The sequence below is a fragment of the Oryctolagus cuniculus genome, chromosome 12, assembly GCF_964237555.1.
Source record: "Oryctolagus cuniculus chromosome 12, mOryCun1.1, whole genome shotgun sequence".
Classification (NCBI taxonomy): domain Eukaryota; kingdom Metazoa; phylum Chordata; class Mammalia; order Lagomorpha; family Leporidae; genus Oryctolagus; species Oryctolagus cuniculus.
Window position 1 is genome coordinate 73,424,665 of NC_091443.1, and position 18,429 is coordinate 73,443,093.

Below are 18,429 nucleotides of genomic sequence, written 5' to 3' on the forward strand. Positions count from 1 at the left end.
GGAACAAAAAAAAATCAAGAAACATATTTAGTTAACAACATCATTTACAAGTTTGACTAAATGACAGAGGCTTATTTCTGCACCTAATAAACAGAAGATCTACTCAAGATCTACTCATTATTCTCAAAACACATATGAGACACTTATAAAAATTAAAATTCTGGGGCCAGCAGATTAAGCTACTCCTTGTGACACTGGCATCCCCAATTAGAGTATCAGTTTGAGTCCTGGTTGCTTCTGATCCAGTTTCCTGCTAAGGTACTATGGAAAGCAGTGGATGAAACAAGTACCTGGGAACCTGCCACCTCCAAGGGAAACCTAGATGGAGTTCCTGGCTCCTGGATTCAGTCTTGCCCAGCCCTGGCTATTGCAGCTTTTGGAGAACTAACCAGTGGATGAAGACATCTCTATCTCTCTCTTCCTCTCTCTCTTTCTTCCCTCCCTCTCTGTCACTCTACCTTTAGAATAAACAAATATTTTCATAAAATAATTAAAATTCTTACAAGTGAGTAACAGTGAAAATTTCATGCATTTTAAAACCTGTGCAGGGGCCGGCACTGTGGCGTAGTGGGTAAAGCCGCTGCCTACAGTGCCAGCATCCCATGCGGGCACTGGTTCAAGTCCTGGCTGCTCCACTTCTGACCCAGCTCTCTGCTATGGCCTGGGAAAGCAGTAGAAGATGGCCCAAGTCCATGGGCCCCTATACCTATGTGGGGGGACCCAGAAGAAACTCCTGGCTCCTGGCTTCGAATCGGTGCAGTTCCGGCCATTGCGGCCAACAGGGAAGTGAACCAGCAGTTGAAAGACCTCTCTCTTTCTCTCTGCCTCTTCTTCTCTATGTAACTTTGACTTTCAAATAAATAAATAAATTTTAATTAAAAAAAAAGCCATTTCCTTAAAAAAAATAAAAACCTGTGCAATATGGTTTTAAATGGTGCTTTGAGGAAAAGGTCCAGCCTTAATTGATTATATTAGAAAAACAAAGGCTGAAAATTAATAAGTGTTCAACTTAAAAATATATACAAGGGTAGGCATTTGGCCTAGCAGATGGTGTTTAAGCTACCTATGTTCCACATCAGAATGCCTTGGTTGAAGATCAGTTCCAGCTCCTAATTCCAGCTAATAATGCAAGCCTAGGAAGGCAATAAGTGATGCCTCAGTCTGGTCAGTGCCACCCAGTTTGGAAACCTGGATTAAGTTCATGCCCCAACTGCATGCATTTGAGAGTGGACCCGGGTCAGATTTAGCCTAAATGACATAGTTTTCCAACTCATGTTCTAAATCTCACAATAAATAAAGGTCTTTCACATTTTTCACTAAGCCAATTCAATCCAAGAAACAAGCAACAAGACCCTCTACACTGTTTGTGGATACTGATGTCCTCCTTTCTCTACATTTTTACAATCATCTCAGAGTCTTGTATTAGAAGGTATTTCCGGGGCTGGTGCTGTGGCCCAGCGGGTAAAGCCGCCACCTGCAGTGCCTGCATCCCATATGGGTGCTGGTACGAGTCCCGGCTGCTCCACTTCCAATCCAGCTCTCTGCTATGGCCTGGGAAAAGCAGAAGGTGGCCCAAGTCCTTTGGCCCCTGCACCCGCATGGGAGACCTGGAGGAAGCTCCTGGCTCCTGCCTTTGGATCAGCACAGCTCCAGCCACTGCGGTCAATTTGGGAGTGAACCATCGGATGGAAGACCTCTCTCCCTCTCTCCCCCTCTCTCCTTCTCTCTCCATCTCTACCTCTCTCTCTACCTCTCCTTCTATCTCTGTGTAACTCTGAGTTTCAAATAAATAAATAAATCTTTAAAAAGAAAAAAGGTGTTTCCAATCACAAGAGAGAAAAAATAGAGCTAACAAGTTTTAGATGTAAAATAACAAAGGTAATTTTCCTGCAAGAATTTTAATAGTAAAAGCATTTTAGTAACCTAAGTGGATGGAATTATGAAACCTAAACATCACTGATGTTTTATCTCTTAACCCTCACACTAAAATTGTGACTCCCATATCACCATCATAGTATTTAAGTATTTGAAATTTGTGTGCTTACATTTACCAGTGAGTTTTAAAATTTCATATTTTTTGTGTTACTAATTAGGATCCTTTTCTTTTATCCCAAAGCACTACCATTAGCTTTTTTATGACAGGTCTAGTGGAGATGAACTCTCCAAGTGGTTGTTTATCTAGGAAAGTCTTCATGTTTCCTTCATCTCTGAAGGACAGCTCTACCCACAATATTCATTTTTTTTTTTTTTTTTTTGAAAAAGAGAGAAAAGCTATAATAATCTATTGGTTTACTTCCAAAATGCATGCAATGGGCAGGACTGGCCACGCCAAACCCAGGAGTCAGGAACTCAATCCAGGTCTCCTCTGTGGATTTAAAAAACAAAACAAAACAAAAAAAAGCAATCATTTGAGCCATGACCACTGCCTCCCAAGGTCAACATTAAGAAGCTGGAGTCAAAAGCCCAAGCTGGAAATTGAAGCCAGTTATGTCAAAATGGAATGCTGATGTCTTAACCAACATTTTAATCACTAGGCTAAATGTCAGACCCACCAATAGTATTCTTGGCCATTTTTTTCTTTCAGTACTTTTATTTTTTTAAAGATTGATTTATTGATTTTAAAGAGGTACACAGAGAGAGGAGATACAGAGAGAGAGAGGTCTTCCATCCGCTGGTTCACTTCAAAACTGGCCGCAACGGCCAGAGCTGCGCCGATCCGAAGCCAGGAGCCAAGAGCCAGGAGCTGGGAGCTTCTTCCAGGTCTCCCAAGTGGGTGCAGGGGCCCAAGAACCTGGGCCATTTTCTACTGCTTTCCCAGGCCATAGCAGAGAGCTGGATCAGAAGTGGAGCAACCGGGACTCCAACCAATATCCATATGGGATGCCACATCTGCATCCCATAGTAATTTCTAAGTGGCATACACGTAAACTTTGAAAATTATTTAAATTATGTCACTCCCATATTCACAAATGTTTACTAAATTTTGTGCGCACAAGGATGTTAGGAAAAGAGGTGTAGAGCAGAGAAGAGGCAGGTTACCAATCTACAGCCAGACCTAATTTATTGAGAGAAAATAAATCTACAGAGGTGGGTGAACAACTGCCAGCGTGCACAGACTGGACATTTGGCAGAAAGTTCTGATCCCAGTGGCTAGGCCTTTTTATATCTTAGGTGGGCTAGGGGTAGGGGGCAGCAGGCAGAGGTGAATTCATTCATACTGGGGAAGAACGTTGGGGTGGGGTATAAAGACAATAGGGTGTGAAACCTAATTGAGATTCAAGGACAAGGAATAAATTCCAATATTTATCTATCTTTTGGGCAATAAGCGAGAACAGCTGAGGCTTATGTCTTTGTTCCATCAAAGGACATACAACATTATCATGTTTCAGGACAAAAGTAGGTGAAGTAGGTTAAACCTCCATCTGAAGCACCGGCATCCCATATGGGTACCGGTTTGAGTCCTGGCTGCTCAGCTTCTGATCCAGCTCTCAGCACCTGGGAAAGCAGCAGAGGATGGCCTAAGTATTTGTGCCCGTGAACCCACATGGGAGACCCAGATGAAGCTCCTGACTTCAGCCTGGCCCAGCCGTAGCTGTTGCAGCCATTTGGGAAGTAAACAATCATATGGAAGATTTCTCTCTCTTCCTCTCTCTCTGTAACTCTTCCTTTCAGATAAATAAATAAATCTTTAAACAAACAAATAAACAAAAAAGAATCAGAATACCAAGTTCCAGGTGACAACAGCAGTTGGAAAAAGATGATAAAATTTCTGCAAAGGAGAGATCCACAGAAAAGCCCTAAAAACTGCATATTAATTCCGCAAAAATCTCTGGCTGGTTCACGAAAAAATATATAATCTGTGTAGCTTTAAAAAATATAGCTGAATTAACTCTTTCTGCTGTCTACTATAGAGAAGACAGTTTGTTAAGTACAGTTCATTAATGACTGTCTTAGTTGACTTGGGTTACCACAATATCATAGAGGTGGTGAGTTAACCAACTGAAAAATATTCTATATATTCCTCACATTTCTGGAGACAAGGCATGCCAGGGTCAGAGTCTGGGAGAGCTCTCCTTTAGGGTTGCAGATGATCACTCCTCACTGCGTCCCCACGGGATAAAAAGGAGCAAGCCCTGTGGTATCTCTTCTAAGAGTACTACTGCCATCCAACCAGGGCCCCATCCCCCTGACACACTTGTCCCTAATTACTTCCCAGGTCCTCGTCTTCGATTTCCATCATATCAGAGTATGGTCTTTAAAGAATTTGAATGAATTTGGGGAGTCACAAAAACTTAGTCCATAATAATTACTTTAAAAAAATTAGTACTCTTCAGACGACTATAACAGAATGTCAAGTCTCTACAAGGTAAAATTCACAATGTCCAAGATACAATCCACATTCAGTACACACAACAAGCAGGAAAATATTACCTCATACTCAAAATCAAATTTCAAAAGGAGTTGCCTATAAATAAAATGCATGTGCTTAAAAATTAAATTACATAGCCGGCGCCGTGGCTCAATAGGCTAATCCTCCACCTTGCGGCGCCGGCACACCGGGTTCTAGTCCCGGTCGGGGCGCCGGATTCTGTCCCGGTTGCCCCTCTTCCAGGCCAGCTCTCTGCTATGGCCAGGGAGTGCAGTGGAGGATGGCCCAGGTGCTTGGGCCCTGCACCCCATGGGAGACCAGGAAAAGCACCTGGATCCTGGCTCCTGCCATCGGATCAGCGCGGTGCGCCGGCTGCAGCGGCGGCCATTGGAGGGTGAACCAACGGCAAAGGAAGACCTTTCTCTCTGTCTCTCTCTCTCACTGTCCACTCTGCCTGTCAAAAATAAAAAAAAAAAAAAAAAATTACACTAAAGACCTAGAAATTCTGAGTTATGAGATAAATTTGTATATTAGTCAACATGCTGGCCATGTATGGCACAGACAATGAAAAAGAAAAATAAGGCTAACTCAAAGTAAAATCGTGAAATAGGTTGGCACTCTGACTTCCCTTAGAAGAATATAATTCATCTGACCTCTGGCATTCTCACAGGAACTCCTCTTGAGTTCCAAGCTTACTCTTAATTGGCTGACAACTACTAAAACAATTAACTATTAGATGGATATTGACAATTCAGATGTGAAGCCTATGAAGGGGTTTTAAACATATGATAGAAAAATACCTGACAAATAGTTGGTAGAAAAGTTCTATATATTAAAAAAATTAAGTTGACAAAGTTCAAAGCATGACCATATTTGTAGAGAATCCAATTACATCCAATCCTGCTTTTCGTCCATTTTGCTTTTTCTTGTTAGCATCTCAGAGAGGTAACTATCCTGTTTAACAGTCAAATAATGCCCTCTAGACTAGTTGAGGTAGAAAATGTTTGAGAATGAGAATTGTAAAGGGGTCTATTATACCACAGTGAAATCCAAGATATTTAAGACTGGGCACACCTTTAGGCAGAAAAGAATGAATAAATCTCTATTTTGCCCAAATAGTAATAATATTTTCCTCAGCTCTCCTACATAAAATGTTGCTTAGAATAATCCATTTTAACATTTTCCTAAAAATGAGAAAATTATATTAAAAAAATCATTTTTGGATAAAAAAGATGAAAATTATGTTGGCAGAAAAAAATCAAAAATATTAAATCTCTTTTGCTGAGTAGATTTAATTTGGACACCTAAGACGGTGAAAAGATCAAAATAAATATTTTGACACAGGAAAAGACAAATACAACAATGGAATATATCATTTAAAAACAGAAGTTTGCATTAAAACAAGTTAGTCTATAACAGAGATAGCAATACAGATCAGGAGAAAATATGAACTATTTCACTGTATGTATATAAATACAGATAAAGTGCAAAAGGTAAAATATGAAAAGTAAAAATTTAGGCACTGGTGTTGTGATGCAGCGGTTTATACAACTACAACACCAGCAACCCGTTATAGTACCAGTTCTAGTCCTGGCTGTTCCACTTATGATCCAGCTCCCTGCTAATGCAGCTGAGAAAGCTGCAGCAGATGGCCCAGGTGCTTGAGCCTTTGCCACCCATGTGGGAGACCAGGATGGGGTTCCTGGCTCCTGGCTTCAGCTTCAACCAGGAGCTTCGACAGCCATTAGGGAATGAACCAGCGCTCCCTCTCACTCACTCTGTCTCTATCACCCTGCCTTTCAAATAAATAAACCTTTAAGAAGAGAAAACACAAGCTATCAAAAAAATACTGAAAAATGAACACACTAAAATTAAAAACTTGTATACAGGGCCAGCATTGTGGCGTACTGGGCAGTTCCACTTCCAGGCTGTTCCACTTCCAATCCAGCTCCCTGCTAATGTGCCTGGAAAAGCAACAGAAGATGGCCCAAGTACCTTGGGGCCCTGCACACATGTGGGAGACTGCAAAGAAGCTCCTGGACCTTGGCTTTGGCCTGGCTCAACCCTGACCATTGCGGCCACTTGGGGAGTGAACCAGCAGATTGAAGACTGATCTCTTTATCTCTGGTTCTCTGAAACTCTGCCTTTCAAACAAATAAATAAATCTTTAAAAAAAAAAAAGTATACATCAACCACCCAAAAATAAACACTCTACCATCAATAAAGTGAAAAAAAGCTATAGGCAAGAGGTATTTGCCACTCATAAATCCAAAAAGAATAGAAAAGATTAGTTTTCAGGATACATAAAGAATTTCTACAAGTATCTGTACCCCCATGTTCACTGCAGCTCAATTCATAATAGCTAAGATATGGAATCAACCCAGATGTCCATAAGCTGATGAATGGATAAAGAAATTATGGGGGACCACCATTGTGGTATAGTGGGCTAAGCCTCCGCCTGTGCTGCCAGCATATCATATGGGTGCCAGTTTGAGTCCCGGCTGCTCCACTTTCAATCCAGTTTTCTGCTATGGCCTAGGAAAGCAGTGGAAGTTGGACCAAGTGCTTGGGCCCCTGCACCCACATGGGAGAACTAACTGGAAGAAGCTCCCTGTTCCTGGCTTCGGATCTGCTCAGCTCTGGCCACTGCAGCCATTTGGGGAGTGACCAAGCAGATAGAAGACCTTTCTCTCTATCACTCCTACTCTCTGTAATTCTGCTTCTCAAGTAAATATATAAATCTTTTAAAAAATTATGATTATATATAGATAAGTAGATAATGGAATACTACTCAGCGATTAAAAAAAAATGAAAGCCTATCTTTTGCAACAAAATGGATGTAACTGGAAACCATTTTACTAAAGTGAAATAAGCCAGTCCCAAAAAGACAGATACCATATGTTTTCCCTAATCTGTGGTAACTAAAGAGTACCTAAAATGTAACACATTGGAGTCAAATTGACATTTTGAGATTTAGTGTCTGTTTACAGCCCTTATCTCTTCCACTGAGGAACAGTGTTTTTTTCCTTCATACTGTTTGTCGAACTCTTTACTTAGTGTGGGATTTATCTTATGCACATAAAGTAAGCTAAAAATAGATCTTTGTAAAAATTAAGAGTAGGAATAGGACAGGGAGGAGGAAGAAGGGTGGGAACGTGGGCAAGAAGGAGAGTATAGTGGGAAGTATCACTATGTTCCTAAATCTGTATATATGAAGCACATAAAATTTGTATACCTTAAATAAAATTTTAAAAAGGAAAAACAATTTTTTTAATTTATTTGACAGGCAGAGTTATAGACAGTGAGAGAGAAGACAGAGAAAAAGGTCTTCCTTCTGTTGGTTCACTCCCTAAATGGCCACTACGGCCGGCGATGCACCAGTCTGAAGCCAGGAGCCAGGTGCTTCTTCCTGGTCTCCCATGCGGGTGCAGGAGCCCAAGCACCTGGGCCATCCTCCACTGCCCTCCTGGGCCACAGCAGAGAGCTGGACTGGAAGAGGAGCAGCTGGGACTAAAACCCAGCACCCATATGAGATGCCAGCACCACAGGCAGAAGATTAAGCAAGTGAGCCACGGCGCCAGCCCCAGGAAAAAATTTTAGAAAAGAATCTCTACAAGTAAATAAATTGGAAAAAGATAATCTAATAGAAAACTGAGCAAAAGTTAGGAACAGGTAGACAGAGGAGGCAACCAGAGTCAAAAACCTCTAACCAACCCCATCCTCCCTATATAACCTGAAATGATATACAACAGTATTGGTGGACAGGGACTTAGAAATTAAAATAACAAAAAATTACTTCACATTCATGATTCTGGTGAAATAAAAGAACCAAGCCAACAAAGTGTAGAAAACATGAAAACTGTCATATACTTCTCTGAGTGTAAACTATACTACTTAGGTCAACTTTTTGGTATTATCTACAAAGTCAAAGATGTACCTACCCTATGACCCAGTGATTTGATTTCCAGATATATATCCTACAAAAATTCTCATACTTGCATGTAAAATGATACACACAAGAATGTTGTATTACCATGCATAAAACATTAGAGAGGCAGGTGTTTGGTTTAGTGGTTAAATGTCACTTGGGAATCTTGCATCCCCTATTAGAGTGCATGGATTGAAGTGCCAGCTCTACTTTTATACCTTCCTGGCTCCTGGCTTTAGCTTGGCCCAGCCCTGGCTGTTGCAAGCATTTGGTAAGTTAAATCAGTAGTTGGGAGATTTGTCTCTCCCCCTGCCTTTCAAATAAATACAATAATATTTTTTAAAATATTGGCAACAACCTAAATGCCTAATAAAAGTAAAATGGAGAGCATATAAAAAGGTCTAGAGAGATACATAATTCCATATATATTATATAGATATAACAACTATACTCAAGAGTATGTTATACTCTGTGACAACATGATAAAAGCATGCAAAGCAACAATAAAAACTAAACAGGATGATTCTGCAGAAATGAAAACTGTAAGGGGATTCTGATGGAGTACATGGGAGGTTTCAAATTCATCTGTAATATTATATTTATTTTTTGTTTTTGACAGGCAGAGTGGACAGTGAGAGAGAGAGACAGAGAGAAAGGTCTTCCTTTTCTGTTGGTTCACCCCCTAACGGCCGCCGCACCACGCTGATCCGAAGCTAGGAGCCAAGTGCTTCTCCTGGTCTCCTATGCGGGTGCAGGGCCCAAGGACTTGGGCCATCCTCCACTGCACTCCCGGGCCACAGCAGAGAGCTGGACTGGAAGAGAAGCAACCGGGACAGAATCTGGCGCCCCAACCGGGACTAGAACCCAGGGTGCCAGCGCCGCAGGTGGAGGATTAGCCTAGTGAGCCGTGGCACCGGCCCTGTATAGTTTTCTAGACCTAAATTCCCTAATAAAAAATTACCAAATGACTCAAAATTATGTTATTGAAATTGTTTCTTTTTATTTGAGAGGCTAAGAGACAGAAAGCTACAGAGATAAAGACAAAAATCGAGAGTTCCCACCCTTGGTTCACTCTCCAAACATCCAGTGGCTTGGTTGGATCTGGGACAGAGCTGGCAGCAGGGAACTAATTACTTGAGTCACTACCACTGACAAATTCCAGGGTCCACACTGGCAGGATGCTGGAGTCAGGAGCTAGAGTTGGGACTAAAACTCAAACCCAAGTTCTCAAATGTGGGACATGGCCATCTTTTTTTTTTTTTTTTTTTTTTTTTTTTGAGAGAGAGAAAAGAGAAGAGAAAGGTCTTCCTTCTGTTGGTTCACCCTCCAAATGGCCGGTATGGCCGGAGCTACTCCAATCCGAAGTCAGGAGCCAGGTGCTTCCTCCTGGTCTCCCATGCGGGTGCAGGAGCCCAAGTACTTGGGCCACCCTCCACTGCCCTCCTGGGCCACAGCAGAGAGCTGGACTGGAAGAGGAACAACTGGGACTAGAAACTGTCACTCATATGGGACACTGGAGCCGCAAGCTGAGGATTAACCAAGTGAGCCATGGCGTGCTGGCCCCGACATGGGCATCTTAACAGCTAGGCTAAACACCCTCCCACATGTTTATTTTTAAATACTATGTACTTGAAGTCAAACAGCAAAACTTTAACTCTTTTATTTCTAGTTCCTTATTCCCTAAACAAATAACTCCCCCTACCAGTAACAGAATTTAGCAAATTCAAGGAGCTCATCAATGACTGTTTTCAGCTGATGCCACTAAAATTAATCTGAAAATGAAATCTAAAGAAAACATTAGGACATTCTTTATTAAAAAATCCGAGCCTTTGTATTGTGAGCAGTGTGACAACATCTTGATGAAACATTCATGACAAGTGTCTGTGACTTTTAATAAAGGGTTTATCAGTCACAGAAATTTATATAGTTAATGACTTCCCCAATCTATTAAGGATGCCCCCAGAGTAAAGTCTCTTCACTTTTGTCAAAATAAAATATATTCAACTGAGCTATGAATAACCTGTACTGAGGTTCATTCGTAGCAATTTGGTAATAAAGAAAATTTTACTAGGTGCCCTATCACTTGAAGAAAGCATGGTATAGGCCAGCGCCACGGTTCACTAGACTAATCCTCCACCTGCGGCGCCAAGTACCCGGGGTTCTAGTCCCGGTTGGGGGGCCGGATTCTATCCCAGTTGCTCCTCTTCCAGTCCAGCTCTCTGCTGTGGCCCGGGAAGGCAGTGGAGGGTGGCCCAGGTGCTTGGGCCCTGCACCCCACGGGAGACCAGGAGGCGGCACCTGGCTCCTGGCTTCAGATTGGCTCAGCACGCCGGCCATAGCAGCCATTTGGGGGGTGAACCAACTGAAGGGAGACCTTTCTCTCTGTCTCTCTCTCACTAACTCTGCCTGTCAAAAAAAAAAAAAAAAAAGTTAAAATTTTTTAAAAGTAACACATATTTTAAAATAACTTTACTTAACGTAACACCTCTCACCTGAGAGCTCAAAAACATACATGCACCTGCATGCTATAATCTTTCTCCAAGTTTCCATAGTATGTCAGATCAATACCTACCCTACTACTCATTAGCCTCATGACCTTTGACAAGTAATTTTGCTTCTCTGTGCTTTATACAAGAAATGGAGGGGAAAAAAAGTACTTACTTCAGAGTTTTCTTGAGGGATGAATATAATTGATTTATCTAAAACACTTAGAACAATGGCCACAGCTAAATGTTAATATCAGTTAATATGAAAACTTATCTAAAATCTAGTATACAATTTTCTTAGACAAGAGTAATTTCTGTGCATTGGTTAAGGTAAATCATACTGTTAAAGACTAGGAAAACTACTGGCTAACATACCAAAAGGTAATAAAAAGCCCCTTCTTTCTAGTTTAATTAACGTTTTACCAGTCCCTTCCTTATAGCAATAGTCTGCTTCTCAGACTATTACCTTCTATCACTTCTAATGTTATTACTAAATTTCAGAGAAAAGTGGCCAATTAAGCTGCTAAATTTCACTTTGCACATATTTTTCCATCAGTAAATTCTGGTCTCAAGGATACTATATTCCTGATATAGCTTAGCTCAAAAGCTTTTTCCTTACTTTTCATGAGGAGCTAGGTTTCCAAAGGTTGAGCTTCCAAGAAGTTCAGCAGTTCAATAAATGATGATTCATGAACTTTAATATTAGTATTATTCCTGAGGCCAAGTAGAGGAAAGATTATCAACTGTCTTTTATAGAAGAAAAAGGTTAACAATGGTACTTGTAAAAAATTGTGAGGTGCCCGCATTGTGGCACAGTGGGTTAAGTAGCAGCCTGCAATGTTGGCATCCTTTATGGGTGCCACTTTGAGCCCTGGCTGCTCTGCTTCAGATCCAGCTCCCTGATGATGCACCTGGGAATGCAGCAAGTGCTTGGGCCCCTGATACCATGTGAGAAATGAGGATGGAGTTCCAGGCTCCTGGCTTTGGTCTGGCCCAGCTCTGACTGTTGCAGCCATTTGAGAAGTGAACCAGAAGAGGAAGATATCTCCATCTTTCCTCCTCTCTGTGTAACTCTGCCTTTCAAAGAAATAAATAAATTTTTAAAAAGCAAACAAGGGGCAGGCACCATAGCATAGTGGGTTAATCCTCCGCCTAAGGCACCAGCATCCAATAGGGGCGCTGGTTCTAGTCCCAGCTACTCCTCTTCCAATCCAGCTCTCTGCTATGGCCTGAGAAAGCAGTAGAAGATGGCTCAAGTCCTTGGGCCCCTGCACCCATGTGGGAGACCTGGAGAAAGCTCCTGGCTCCTGGCTTCGGATAGGTGCAGCTCCAGCTATTGTGGTCATCTGGGGAGTGAACCAACGGAAGGAAGACCTTTCTCTCTGTTTCTCCTTCTGTCTATAACTCTACCTCTTAAATAAATAAATAAAATCTTAAAAAAAAAATCTGTAACTCAGCCTTTCAAAAAAAATCTTTAAGAAAAAAATAGTTACCTAGCAAAGACGCCTAGGTGCATCAAATTCAAAGAACTGCTTACCTCTACATACCAATATTTATTTTTTAAGACTTATTTATTTAATTGAAAGGCAGAGCCACAGAGAGGCAGAGGCAGACAGACAGGTCTTCCATCCACTGGTTTACTCTCCAAATGGCCCCAACGGTAGGAGCTGGGCCCATCCAGAGCCAGGAGCTTCTTCCGGGTCTCCCACACGGGTACAGGGGCCCAAGGACTTGAGCCGTCCTCTGCTTTCTCAAGCCATAGCAGAGAGCTGGACTGAAAGTGGAGCAGCCTAGACTCAAACTGGCGCTTATATGGGATGCCAGCACTGCAGGTGGTGGCTTTTACTGGCCATGTCCTATGCCACAGCGCCAGCCCCAACACACCAATATTCCTTTAGCCAGGCTTGAAAATTTCTAAATGGTCATAAAATTTAACATACTCCCCCAAAACAGGTTAACAGATCCAAAACAATTTTCTAAAGCCAAAAGGTACTAAACCGAAGAAGAGCCAACAAAAATCACTAAAAGTACTAATTCAAATTAAAACTAATCATTTTAAATGTAAACGAGAAGCATAAATATGTAAACACTGCATTCACATTCAAACTAATCTAATAACAGCAAAGCATCTTCTAAAAGTGACACCTATTTAAGTCTTTTATCAATTAACATCAGTGACTCAGTTCAAATCTCCATAGTTAAATGATGCTTATAGCCTAAATTAATCTCAATCACTCTGAATTTTGCTTCAGGTAAAAGAGACACAGAAAGAGTCTGTGCAATTAATTCATATATTGAAAGGTTCCCAAAAAGAAAGGAGAAAGAGGAATCCAGACTCAAGAGATGAATGGCAAAAATCACTAATGGGTACTATCCTAACTATTACATCAATGATGGATGGGGAACTTCACAAGTGAGAGATCAGCAGCTGACAACATGAATCCACTGGTCAATCTTAACATGAGAAAACAGATGCAACAGAAAGTGCATAGCTCTACCTGTTAGTACTACTGCTAAAATATAACACTACAATCTGACTAAATCATTAGATTAAAAAAAAAAGAAATGTTATATAACAGTTCAGGGATGCATTTAACAAAATCCAAACTATAGGAAATTCTACAGGACAAATAATCAGGGTTTTTCAACAAATAAATGGTAAATGACAATACAAAACCAAAGGATAAGGTAATACATACAGACAGAAAGTGTTATCAGTCAAATACTATGTGCAGAATTCTTTGCAGTATAATTCCAGCAAACCAACTGAAAAGAACAAAAAAACTTGAGACAATTAGGGAGATACACTGAATATTTAATAAGCTTAAGGACAAGCTAATCTTAGCTGTGCCAAGAGTACTGTGATTATACTGAGTCCTCGTCTTTTTAGGACACGTTTGTACACAAAATACAGTATCCACAGATGACAAATGTCTGCAATCTTCATTAAAACTATCCGGCTGAGGAGCCAGGGCTGTGGCACAGTAGGTGAGGCTGCTGCCTGTAGTGCCAACATCCCATATGGGGGCTGGTTTGAGTCCCAGCTGCTCCACTCTCTCTGCTATGGCCTGGAGAAGCAGAAGATGGCCCAAGTAATAGGGCCCCTGCACCTACGTGGGAGACCTGGAAGAAGCTCTTGGCTCCTGGCTTCAGATCGGCCCAGCTCGGGCCATTGCGGCCATTTGGGGAGTAAACCAGCAGTTGGAGGACCTCTCTCTCTGCCTCTATAATTCTGCCTTTCAAATAAATAAATCATTTTTAAAAAATTATCCGGCTGAGGGGCAATAGCAAGGATAATAAAAAGAACAACATTCACATTTAAAACTGGTCAACAGGTATACCGTGGTATCTTTGTAAGTTTGAAATCTCCCACAGTACAACGTTAAAGAAAGAACATTAGGGGCAGGCATTTAGCAAAGCAGGTGGAATGCCTGCAACCCATTCTGGTGCACCTGAGTTCAAGTCCTAGTTGGATATCCGTCACATACATGGGAAACCCAAATTGAATTCTAGATTCCTGACTTCACCCTGGCCTAGCACGGGCTGTTGTAGGCATCCGGGAGTGAACCATCAAATGAGAGATCTCTATCTATCTGTCTTTTTCCCTTTCAAGGGAATATTTAAAAAAATAATAATAATAAAATCAGGGGCCAGCATTGTAGGTGTCAGTTTAAGTCCTGGCTGTTCCACTTCTGATGCAGCTTCCTGCTAATGTGCCTGGGAAAACAAATGCTTGGGCCCCTGCTGCCCATATGGGAGATCTGGATGTAGCTCCTGGCTATCGTGGCAGTTTGGGGAGTGAACCAGTGGATGGAAGACCTCTCTGTGCCTCTCTCTCTCTCTCCCTCTAATTCTGCCTTTCAAATAAATGAATGAATCACTAAAAAAGTTATCAAGATAATTAGATAAAATATCTATGATTCATAGAACTCAGTTTATAAGTGCTCGTTTCAATATATCTTTACCTAAAAGTTGTTAAATGCATAGTTTAAATACTGTCTTCAACTACTATATCTCCATATTTTAAGTAATGACTTCAATAATCACATATTTTCATTTTATGCCTAGTTGTTACTAATATTTACACAGACACAAACATCAGAGATATTACTCAAAAAAGTGACCATGTTCTAAAGTTTAATTCCTAAACATATCCATCTGTTCCTTCTTCTACTAGTCATTTCACTTGTCAGACTATGCAACAGCCTCCTTCTTATCAATCTCCCCCTTTTCACCAATTCACCCTGCTTATCTGGATCCCCAATCATCTCCAAACTCCTCTGCACGACATACACTACTTTAGAAATCTGGCCCACATATATCTTTATAATATTCCCATGAGTACTCTATATCACCCCACACTCCACTCATTCCAAACTTATGTACGGTATTACAGTTCCCAGAAGAAACCAAGGATGCCCTTTTCTTCTAACACTCCATTAGACTAAACCACAAATTCATTATTCCTTCTACTTTCAAATTAGTTCCAACTTTTTATTACCTCTTCAACTCTCACTTCTGCCATTTGTTCTTTTTCAAGCCTACCAAGACTTTCTCTTTGCCTGACTACCCTAAACTTGCACAGTAATCCCTGCAATAGTATATTATCCTTTTGCTTTTTGCCCATGAAGGCTATTAAGTATCACAGGGCCTGAAACACAGTAGATACTATATGTGTGTTTTATGAAGTAATGTTTGTATCTTCCAGTGGATATCAAGATCTTTCATAAATTACTAGAATACAAGCTGTTTGGGGCTGGCGCTGTGGCATAGTGGGTAAAGCCACCACCTGCTATGCTGGCATTCCCGTATGGGCCCCGGTTTGAGTCCTAGGTGCTCCATTTCCAATCTAGCTCTCTGCTGCAACCTGGGCCCCTGTACCAGCATGGAAGACCCAGAAGAAGCTACTGGCTCTGGATCAGCTCAGCTCTGGCCTTTGCAGTCATTTGAAGAGTGAACCAGTGGACGGAAGACCTTTCTCCTTCTCTCTCTGCAACTCTACCTTTCAAATAAGTAAATAAACCTTTACAAAAAAAAAAAAAAATACAAGCTGTTTAAAAGTAAGCTTGTCTAATACATCTTTGCCTCACCAGTGCCTATCACAGTGTTGGAAGTATATCACTAGATAACTGATTTCTAAATAAAACAAAAATTCGCGGGCAGGAGGGTTAACGCCCTGGCCTGAAGGGCCCATATGGGCACCCATTCAAGTCCCGGCTGCTCCTCTTCTGATCCAGCTCTCTGCTATGGCCTGGGAAAGCAGTAGAAAATGGCCCAAGTCCTTGGGCCTCTGCACCCATGTGGGAGACCCGGAAGAAGCTCCTGGCTCCTGGCTCCGGATCGGCACAGCTCCGGCCATTGCGGCCATCTGGGGAGTGAACCATCGGATGGAAGACCTCTCTCTCTTTCTCTACCTCTCCTTCTCTCTCTGTGTAACTCTTTCAAGGAAAATAAATTTAAAAATCTTTAAAAAAAAATTCCAGCAGCCATGTTACAAAATTTTATCCTTTTCCAGTTTAACATGTATGTCTTGGTATTTTGTTTGTTTAGTATTGTTCTTTAGTCGGCTGATTAAAGCTTTTCAAAACTCAGAAAACAATTTATATGGTGTCAAAGCAGAGACTGATTACCAAGAGGACATACCTCAAAAACAGTCTACAGTAAGAATCATACAATGTAGACACACATACTTCAGCGAATTTTTAAGTCAGAGAGAAAAGTACATGAATTCCTGAATGAGTAGTCAATATGGATAGCCTGTTTTTGTTTTTTTCAACATCCCCTCCCTACACCAATTTAAGTGACTTAAGAAAAAATTAGCGCTAGTAAAGGGACTTGATAACCCTTTCTTTTAAAAATTAGGAAATAGGTAAAATGATGCTTTTAATGAGTTTACATTAGCAATCAAGGGTGAACACAGAAGATACACTCTTTATTCAAAGTATAACTACATCCGTGGTGTTAGTCGAAACTCTGGTTTCAGTTTTGAATGGCACTTGAGTCAGCTTCTAGATAAAAGTAAACCTGCCAGACTCCAGCAGAGGGACAGTTGTTTGCATAAAGCCTATCAAGTTCAAGGACTAACCACAAATACCTATTCTGCTCTTCAGGTTTCCAATCTAAGTGACTTTCTTTGTAAGAAATCTTCACATTCGGTTCTCGGCCTTAATTTTTTTTTTTTTTAAGCTCAATCAAAAGCTGCAATGCACCGCCTCTTCTCCCTCCCCCCGCACCTTTGGCTTAACGCACGGCAACCTTTCTCTAGGAAAACCGATAGGCAGTTCCACTTGAATCCCGATAGCGCAGCGCCCCTTCCGCAAACATCTCTTTCATTCGCCCTTAAAGAAAATTCCAAACCAGATCTACCGTCAGCATCAAATCCCTCCCCTCTGGCTCCAGAAAGAAAGCGTACCTGTAGAGTATCCGCGGCACAGCAAACAAGGCACAGCTCCAAACCCGTGTCCTTTACCCCCTTTTTTGTTCCCTCCCAGCCCGCCCTCCCCTTCCACGATGAACTTGAGCAGAGCATTTGGCTCCCTTATCTGCCAACAACTGGCGCCAGGAGGACCGCGCTCCCGGGAGATGCGGAGCTTGGAAGCTGAGCGCTGCGCCTGGCGCGCTGCGGCCGCTCAGCCCCAGCCAGGTAGTCCCCGGCTCGCGCCTCTGCCTCCTCGAGAGGCCCTCGCGGGAGCCGGGTCGCAGCCCCGGGGATTCCCGCGGCGAGCTGTCGCGCCGGCGTTGCCACCTGCCTCCCGCCCCTCGCCCGCGAACACCCTGCACACACGTCCCGCCACGGCAACTCCGGGAAGCCTGCAGGCAATCCGAAGGGGGGGGGGGAGTCCTTCGCCCCTAGGCACGGGACTCCAGCACACGCTAGCCTGCCGGGTCCTCCCCTTGCCCGCCCGCAACCCCCGAGCCCATTCCCCGAGCCCGGGCCTGCGTGGGTCCAGTACCATTCTCCTCACGGGGCGGACTCCGGAAGGGCAGCAACTCCACCTCCTCCTCCTCCGCGGCCTGTAGCCATCTATCGGGAAGCGTCTCCGGAGGCGGCAGCAGAGGCCGCCGGACAAGGACAGCCCAGGGAAACCTTCTCAGAACTAACTCAGATCCGGCGCTAGCAGCAGAAGCCGAGTCTTTCATAATTGTGCGACCAACTCCTCCGGGTGACTGGCCACAGGGACGCGCCCGCGCCCGCCTCCGCCGGCGACGGGGCTGAAGACAGACCACGTGAGGGGCGCGTCGTGTGCGTCGCCGCCCGCGGGGCGGGTCACGTGAAGGGCGCGCGCTCCCTCCCTTCCAGGCTGCCTCCCCGCGCGCCGTGCGCACGCGCCGGGCGCCGACACTGACTTCCCCGCAGCCCCGGGTTGCCTGAGGTGCCTGCGGCTCCCTCCCGGTCCTCCCTGGATCCGGAGGCGGATCTGACTCAAACATCTGCCTGACTTCGCCGAGCGGAACCTGGGGCAGCCTTGGCTGAGGGTTAAGGTTCCAGGGCCCCGGGGTGCAGCCTGGAGTGGCGCGTGGTCTCCGCCTGCGCGCGTTTTCCCAGCCTCTCTTGTGGCCCCAGGAGGGAAGAGGCTTGTATTTACTGCTTTCTCCTCGTCCCAAGGGCACCATCATCTTCTTGCCCTAATCATGTTCTTGCCCTA

The 18,429-nt window shown here is 43.1% G+C and overlaps 1 protein-coding gene across 7 annotated transcripts in view; it reads right to left on the minus strand.

The window, feature by feature from the left end:
- Positions 1 to 18,033, minus strand: part of TRPM7 (transient receptor potential cation channel subfamily M member 7) — a 113,921-nt gene extending 95,888 nt beyond the window's left edge. For 6 of the 7 annotated variants that reach the window (XM_070054172.1, XM_070054170.1, XM_017348018.3 and 3 more), the window contains exon 1: positions 17,737 to 18,033. In XM_070054172.1, coding sequence (XP_069910273.1) covers positions 17,737 to 17,739 — 3 coding nt within the window. In that variant the 5' untranslated portion in view covers positions 17,740 to 18,033. Of the gene's footprint in view, positions 1 to 13,482; positions 13,545 to 17,736 lie in introns of those variants that run through there. The other variant, XM_070054171.1, reaches the window with a different exon arrangement.
- Between the last annotated feature and the right edge of the window lie 396 nt (positions 18,034 to 18,429).